Raw genomic sequence first — 9003 nt, 5'->3', positions numbered from 1 at the left:
ATTGACCAACAAAGGATAGAACTGGCAAGACAGAGCCCAGAACTAGTTTGAGGAAGGACTAGTTTGAGTCAGAGTAGGAGGAAGATTTCCTGCTCATTCATAGCAAGGTTTTCAGGAATCTATTTACATCCTGCTCTACTCTTCCCTTCCTTCCCAATACTACAATGATTACTGGTTGTGTTCAAAGGACTTTTTGTGTATAAAAAAAAAAAAAAAAATTCTCTGTGCATGTTTTAGAGACATTCTTCTCATACATGTAGAGTAAAAGACTAGAAAAGTATAGAACAGTGTTCTATATAGAGTCTAAATAGGAAGGAATCAAGAAGCTCCAAAGATAGTTCAGGTGCTGATTCATGTTTCCTTTGCCTCCCTGGTGTCAGCTCCAAGATTCATGATGGCAACTTGGTCCAATAAAATACTCCCAGTCCCCCAAGGCCCAACATTGTTTATTAGAACTTATATCATTTTATCTATAATCTTGCACTTGACCCTGAAATTTTGTTTCATTCCAACTTTGCTACAGTGTTACCTAGGTTTTTATCTGGACACTGTCTCTTATTTGTTTCATTCCAAAAATTAAACTCATAAATAAACTGAGAAATAATAGGACCAATTTAAAAAAAAAAAAAAAAGGTACTACCCATTAGCAAGAGGGAGAAAAAGCAACATCTCTACTCCTAATAAATATCCCTACTTCCTTACCCTTTTCCATGCTACTACCCTATGCTGACCATTCTGTTCTGAGAAGTACCCTTGGCCTCTCCCCTTCTGCTCCCAATACAGTAACATACATGGTCAACAGTAAGGCACAGCAGAAAAGACTGTGGGCCTGCCATTGGAAGACCTGGGTTTAAGTCACACCTGACTCCTTATGCATATCAAAGCACTTCTCACCCCCAAAAGTATAGAAAAAATTCTATCTAGCTCACAGTTATCAACAAAGTGTGGGGTCATATAAAATGGTGAGCTAGGATTTTCTTGAGATTCCCTCCTTAAATCTGTGCCTTATCCTGGAAGAAACAAGAAAAATATCAGAATCAAATTTTGAAAGTGCAAATTCCTACCAAAGCCACCATCCTAAACACTGAAAGTCAAGAAACATTCTTTACCAAAAAAAAAATAAATAATAAAATAAATTTAACCCTTTATCCCACCCCAAATCACCAGCACAAAACACTTTGAACATAAAATGTTTTATTAAAAAAATTAAACATTATACAGGTATTTCAATACAGTTTGTACAGATACATAAACACTCTACCAAAAACTACAAATTTTGTTGAATTTCCTCCCAAGAAGATTAAGACACTTGTGAATGGCCTTACTCTCCAGGCTTTCCCAGTCACAGGATGAGTGTGCATGCCGGTCAAGCTATGTTAGTTCAGGCTTTTGGACCACACACAGCCTACCAATAGCCTTTTTAAGAGAATGAAATGATTTCACTACACTCAAATAGGACTCTACCTTCATCATAACACAAATGCTTTACTGAACAGCCTTGTCCATTACAAGCCACTAAGAGAATTGGTTTAAGAAAGATAGCTTTACTAGGCTTGTTTAAACACAGTAAATCCCTTTATTTATGACAAGAATATGTCAGCTAACATTTGATTATAGTCAGCATCAGGTGAAATTTTATTAGGGCATATACCCCAACAAAAGTTTTGTATTTTCCATCTCAGGCAAAATAATAGGTTAGCAGATTGCATTGTTATCTCAAAGTTTATTTATCTTGTAGTAATAATCTTACTGCACAATTACAGTGATGGAGGCCATGTTTGTCTATGTGCAAACATTTCATACATGAAACACGTTGTTTTCTGACTGACCATATTGTCTTCAGCCAGTCCCTTCCCCTGTCTGAAAGCATGCTTCCTCATCAGTAAAACAGAGATGATGCTTCCTGCTTTGTGTATCTCAGGGAGTCCCTATGGAAGATGCCGAAGTGCTAGAGAAATGCAAGTTAGAAAATAATTCCTGCACTGTGCAATGTTCCATTCTCATATTTTGAAAATACTTAGAAAACCATGTTGAAATGCATGGAGCTTATAAGTATTTCTACCATTTACTACTATAAAACTATCCCTGAGGAGCAACAGATTCCTTATATAAGTTGCCTTTTACAAGCTTTCCTTTTACAACATACAGAGCTGTAAAGTGGATCAAGAAAAGAAGAAAGGGCAGGTACATAGCCACTAAGCCCCAAAAATGCATAGGAGAGTGCCACAACCCTCTCAGGGCTCTCCCAGAACCTTCTCAAAGGTTCCTCTCCAAGGATTTCCCAAAACCTACTGAAATATGCCCTTGGAGCTGATGTCCAGATAAGTTAAAGAGAGAATGAAAGTCATCTCAGAGTAAGGAAGATAGGTAAGATGAAGAAAATACATTAGGGCTATCTTACTTCAGTACCAAAAATGTGATTTTATTAATATTGATATCAAAATCACCTCCATTGAAGTCTTCCTTTGAAGTAACATGGTAGTGTGGAAGTGACCTGGGTTCCCGAAGGCAATGCCAGGCAAAGTGCAAGCTCCGGAAGGTCCTGGCGAGCTGCAAAGACTGAGCACGGGCCCAGTGGTGAGCTGGGTGTCTGCCATCCAAGGACCCGCCTAGCTAAGTTCAGAGAGCCTCATTACCAGGTTAGCCGCAGGGTGATCGTGAATGCGCCAATTCATGAAGACCATCTACTGAAGCATAAACAAGGTGCAATGTGCATTGGTGGAGATAGTACCCACAGCCACAAAATCACGGAACCTCCTACTACTGATAGTGGGCCCTGCCCAGCCCCAATCATGCTTGGTTGCCACTCTTCCCCCAACCTCTCCAGGATTTGTCTCCTTTTTGGTCCCTCATCACCATTCTGGATGTCCTGCTAGGAGGGCAAAACAAAGGCTTTACTGTTCAGAGTTCCCCTCCTGAAGACATTAACAGGTTTCTCTCCCCCCACCCAAACACAATAGGATCAAGGACAGTAAGAAACATAAAATAGAAAAGATGATAAGTACAGCCTTAGGAGAGTTAACTACCCTAAAGGAATTGGCCAGCAAAATTTGACATTACAGTGAAACTGAGTGAAAGTGTATTAAAGATATTACTGTTAAATATTGTAAATTATAAATCTCTTTACATTTTTTAAGTCTATTAAAAAAGTGACCCCCTTTCATTGTTAATTCTAATATACCCCATAGTCATCGTGTCCTGGGAGTGTCCTAGAAAAGACAAGTTGTTTAGTTTGTGATGATGTCTATAAATTATATAAAATGCCTTGCAGATTGTCAAAGCATTATATGTCAATTATTATTATTAGCGATTATAATGCCATCAATTTATCCCACTGAACTTCCACACTGTCCTCAATATAGATGATCCACACTACTTTTTCTAAATCCCAAATTAATAAATCTGTAATTTCTACTTCCAAACATGAAGAATTCCTTCCTTTTGGAAGGTTGGCTGCAAAAAGCCAATTTCTCTACTTTTAAAACCAGTCTCTCAAAATAATTTGCAGGTCAAAATCTTCAGAATATCACTAAAATAACTAGCTAGTGGTCCCATTTGCATGAAACAGCAATGGAAAAATAAAAAGGAAGCACAAGATAATGCAAATGTGTGATAAGCCATTCCCACAGATCATTTGAGTGGGCAGAACATCCACCTCCAGCCCTACTCCACCCCCTACTTTTATTTTAGGATGACAACAAGGGAGGCTCATGAAGTCAAAAATGTCTCTCAATGTCCTGTCCTAAGGCACATCAGTGAAAGTACTGGGATTAGTCCCATCTAATTCCAGTCTTAGAGGACCATGCTGCCCTTTATTTAAAATGCTTATTAGATTTTAAATTTCTTGAAGACTGAGCACTCTATATTTTGTATGAATTGGCAAATACTTCATTCAATTCAATATTATGTAGTGTGTGAGTCCTCGCTAAATTTTTACAAACTGCTGACAGCAGAATAGTAAAGTAAGTATGAAAGTCTCATTTTTCTACATACCCCATGAAAATTACCCAAGATAAAGGGTTTGGGTATTTCCCCCACCCTTTGTGTCCCTTTACTGATCAAAAAATGAGAAAGAAAAGTGCTCTTACCAACAACTCCATTGGTATCGTCCCCAGCGAACCCCACCTAGCAAGTCGACATCATGACATGTCAGGTCAGGGCAGCCTCAACCACGCTTCCCTGATAGTCAGGTGATAAAAGGAAGGAGTTAAAACAAGAAAAGTACACTTGCAGATTTCTGGATAACATCTGAAAATGATTTTTTTATTTTATTTTTTTAAAATACAAACGTAAACCACTCAGAGCTTCTGGTAACCTCCAAAACAAGAAAAGTTTTTTGGGTTTTTTTTTAAACTTTAAAGCTGTAACCATTTCAAATAAAATCCAATCCTTATCAGATGTTCAGTTACTGGCTAACACCAAACTCATTTATGTATTATTTTGAAAGTTTAGTGTTTTCACTTCTAAAGTAAGGAAGGCAGTCAACGTCAAATGTCAAAATAGACTGGTGCCTTATTTCATTCACACCTAATTCTGGATTCTTAAAAGCTCTAACCCAATTCACTGGGGCACATTAAAAACTACTTAATGCCTAAGTTAACAGAAGCTCCCCCTTTTAGAGAACATGGAAACACTTCTAAAGCCAAAGTACTTCCTATAAGGCTTTTCAGCTACTCATAATGAAAGCTATCTTATTCAAGATTCACCAAGAACATTACAATGCTACTGGTGGTCTTAAAAAACACTAATAAGTTAGATAATAAAACTGCTTTTTATCAAAGTTTCAAACAGTCTTTTTCACAACTTGCCTAACATATCAATAGCCTTATAGGAAGTATTTTTGTAAATGGGTTAAAAATATAATGAATTGACTTAGGCAGGTCACCCCAATAGGAAGGAGGCAAAAGATGTAATGCACTTTGAGGAATACAATTATAACACCACCACATAGCTATCAATTAGGAATGGGATTTTTGGACCCTATTCTTTTGAATCTAAATATGTAACTGATTTTAAAATGCACTTTCTTAGACCCTTTCAACTTTTAAAAGATGAAGGTTCATCTTTGAGGTCAATTTGTCTATTATAGAGTTTAAAGTCACATTAGAGAAAAGTTAAGTACAAACTTATTGAAAGCAGTGGGCTTTCATGATGCAGATTAACCCCAACAAATTAAGAAAACTAAAAACAATTATGCTGAAATACCTGTGTAGTAATTTCAGTATTAAGAAATTAACTATAGGAACATGATGAAATGATCATTCAAATCTTTTGAGACGACTTTTAGGATTAACAAGAAATCTGACAGTATAATAAATATTTTTTTTGCTTTTTTTAAAAATCAAAATACCTTCATAAAAATATACATACATTGAAACAACTGCTATAAATGAGTGATCAAATAAAAATTAGCATTCCATTACTAGAGGGAGTTGTAGGTCAGTTTCAAGATATACAACAAAATCTGCCTCAGTATAAAGTAAAACCATTTACCAGATACACACTTTTTCCCCCTGCAGTAGATTCATGGTTAAAACTTAATTGAGCTGAGGGAGAAAAAGGAAAAGGCAGCAAAGGACCAGGAAATCAAATTTCTCAGGACTTATTCATCACACAATTGGCAATTTAAAAAAATATGCTAATAACGAAAATCCAAAATGACATCTTTCCTTACTTAACTTCCAGTGTCATATGATTACATTTTGTTATTACTGTGGTATCTTTGTGAAAACAAGGTAGATTTTCAAACTTTTAGATCTGTTGTCTTATATACGAAATGCTGCTGCAGCAATGAGTAATAGAAACTTCCCCTAAAAAGGGATGTCTCTAAGTGAAATATATTAGTTCTCCACATGGTTTACATTTTCCATTAAAGAAACATTCACATGAATTACAAAAACAATTATATCAGACAGGCACCGGACTTTAACCCAGGGAGTTGGTCAGGGTTGAGGAAGGATGGCTGCCTTTTAGAGACTAACCACTGAAATAACTTGCATTTTATTTACTGCAATGACTTTAAAAGTTTTGTTTTGTTTGCTTACAAGAATCGACTTTTTCTGAATTCTATTTGTATTTCTAAAATTCCTTAAGCCATACTTAACTGATGCCTAATTCTAATTTGAGAACACAAACAAGTTTGCACTTTATACAAGTTTGGAACCAAGCATTTTTGGAGGTTTCTTACTATCCCTCAAGGAGAAGCAGGGCTTAATCCAACTCCAATTTAGAAGATTCGTATTTTAACCATAAGTCTGTATGTTCCAATTTTGAAATTAATATCTGAAGAGTATTTTAGTGTCTTTTCACATATAAGAAACAGGCACATTTTAAAAAATGATCTACTGGAAGAAAAAAGGTAAAGTTTAATGAAATACTCATATTAATTCAACTCTTACAAAATAAAATCAGGCCAAATAATAATTTTAAAATATTCAACATTTTAAACACTAAAAGATTAAGGCCTGTTCAAAGACTGTGATATTATCAATATAATCATTTTAGAAGGAAATGAGAAATGCATTTTCAGCAGCAAATATTAATTTTATTACTCCAAATCAAATTACAAGTCATGAAACCCAAGATATGATCTACCAAACCAACAAGAGAATAGTTTGGTTTTTATTTTCTTTTTGGAAGATTTGGTCTTCTACTGAAATGATTTTTTCTAAAAGACACCAAACAGCAACAAAAAGCAAAAGGAGGGTGTGTGTAATCATTTAAATTATTTTTACATTTTGTCCATATTTATAAACAAGCTTTAGAAATCTCTCATGGTGCAAGAGGGGAAAGCAATAATTGTAATTTAAATAGAGCTCCAAATAGCATTTTGTCTGACGGGTTCTTGTAGTTTTAAAACTCAGATCCTTCTGCTCATCTCTTGGAAAGCAAAATATTCTTCTGAAGACTAAAAGTCACAGCTCCAAAGGTTAAACAGGGAAAGAAGTGTCAGGGCATGATGACCAAAATAGTCCCCCCAAAAATAAATAAATAAAGTTGTCAATCAAAAGTGAAAATTATGTATAAGATCCATCAGTTGCCTTCTTAAAAGGCATTAAAATTCTGAGGCAAATTTACATATTGAAAGGAAATTTTGTTTTTCTCCAAAACAAGTTTTATGACTAAATTAAATGCTAAATAATTAATCACATTCATAAAAGCTTTAGTAGAATTTTGGTTGCAATTGACCCCACAGCACTATTAGTAACTGTCGTCCCTGTCATCCAGTAAACAAGCATTTCAACCACAAATTATCCTTCAGAACAAGAATGTGGGTCAGAAGGAATTGTCGGCCACTTCCCCAACTCCTTTAATACTTGATAGAACTGCAAATTAATCCATGCCTGTAAAAATGTTCAAAGGCTATTTGAACCTGGTTTTTAAAACAAAAGACAAAATTTCAAAATGAGAAGTGATTGTGAGAACACCAATTAATTGAGTTCCATGTGGAATAATTCATAATTTGATCTAAATCCTCAGGCTAATATCCACAATGCTACTGTGTTGGAATAGACAAGAAATTTTGCAAGAATTTGATCACTCACATAGGCAGTTATACTTTGAAAACAATATTCCTTGCAAGGATTACGAATGAAATAATGTTTTAGGACACAATTGAATTTGAAATAGGTAATGTTTTGAATAGATTTTTGAGTTTTATTGAAATCTTACATGAACAAGAAATTGGAAATACAATCACATCAAGGAACAAATTGCACGGCTTTGACGTTGAAGCCAAACAAATTTTGTAGGGCAGATTTCAAAAAGGTGTGAAGTTATAACAATTTAAAAACACAGTTAACCTACTTCTAGGAATGCAAAACATACAATCATAGGTTATTTTCAATACAAGAAAACTGAAATTTGTTTGTTTTAATTTCTTAAAACTACTAAGACAAAGCACTAGCTCGTACTTTTATTTACAGCATACTCATACTCCTATGTAGTCTATCTCAAATTCAAAAAAGAAAAAAAAAAGGAAAAAAAAGAAACTGTCCAAAAACCAGAGGTTCTGCAAAAATCATGATTTAACAGTATGCTCAGACTGCTTTGAAACTGCTAAAATGAAGCCTAAAACGATAAAAGCATCCCCAGAATAAGGGAACTCTGCAAGCCCAATAATGTCCAAGAGCATTTATGAAAAGAGGAAAAAAAATAAAAATAAAAAGACTTGAGTATATATACAAGTGATTCTTCAGCCCAATACAAATGGCAGCAAATTGCTACTGAAAGATGAAACAGTTAAGCCAAATTTTTTTTTTGAAGAATGTAGATCTATAGCCAATCAAATCTCTCCAATATCATTTTCAAGCCCTCACTTGTCTACTTCATTTCCACTGTTGCCCATAAGTATCCTGATAAAATTCCTGGTTGTCATTATTGTAGCCATAGTTACCAGAATAGTCGCCACCTTGCTGAAGCGGCTGCTGGGCGATGGGCTGGGAGCCCCAGTTCTGCTGGCTGTTGGTCTGACGGCGCTTGGAGTCAGGCTGGTTGTACCCATCGGCCTTTCTCTTGCCTCCTACGTTGCCCCCACGGTTACCCCGAGCTCCTCGCGAACCACGGCCTCTCTGTGGCTGTGCAGGGCCCCCTCTCCCGCCCCGAGCTCCTCTTGGCGGTCCCAAAGGTGCCCCCCTCTGAGAATAGCCAGCTCTACCTCGTGGAGGTGGTGCTCCGCGCCCCCGTGGTGGTGGCGGAGCACCGCGCCCACCCCTTCCTCCTCCTCTTCCTCTTACTGCATAGCCATCATCATAGCCATAGTAGGGGTCTTCATAGCCTCCACGGTAGTCATGGTAATCATAGCCATAGTAGTCATCATAATAATCTTCATAGCCATAATAATCGGGGGGGTAGCCATAGCCACCTCTCCCCCCACCACGCCCCCGGCCTCTCAGAGGAGGCGGCATACGAGGTGGGGGATGGTAGTAATAATCTTCATACCTAGGAGAAGAGAACCCTTGTTAGCTTGCACTGGAAGCCCTTGGGGACTCACCCTGAATCCCT

At 36.6% G+C, this 9003-nt stretch overlaps 1 protein-coding gene across 8 annotated transcripts in view; it reads right to left on the bottom strand.

Annotated features, from left to right (window-relative positions):
- Window positions 1-1192: 1192 nt before the first annotated feature.
- HNRNPR (heterogeneous nuclear ribonucleoprotein R) overlaps window positions 1193-9003 on the bottom strand; it is a 34679-nt gene continuing 26868 nt past the window's right edge. For 5 of the 8 annotated variants that reach the window (XM_031962629.1, XM_031962628.1, XM_031962630.1 and 2 more), the window contains one exon: window positions 7631-8940. In XM_031962629.1, the coding sequence (XP_031818489.1) occupies window positions 8328-8940 (613 nt within the window). In that variant the 3' untranslated portion in view covers window positions 7631-8327. Of the gene's footprint in view, window positions 2688-2894; window positions 4180-7630; window positions 8941-9003 lie in introns of those variants that run through there. The other 3 variants (XR_004233359.1, XR_004233360.1, XM_031962631.1) reach the window with 3 other exon arrangements.

The sequence above is a fragment of the Sarcophilus harrisii genome, chromosome 3 (assembly GCF_902635505.1).
Source record: "Sarcophilus harrisii chromosome 3, mSarHar1.11, whole genome shotgun sequence".
Taxonomy (NCBI): Eukaryota; Metazoa; Chordata; class Mammalia; order Dasyuromorphia; family Dasyuridae; genus Sarcophilus; species Sarcophilus harrisii.
The sequence above is the reverse complement of the archived record's forward strand: the minus strand, read 5'-3'. Positions and strand labels throughout refer to the sequence as shown.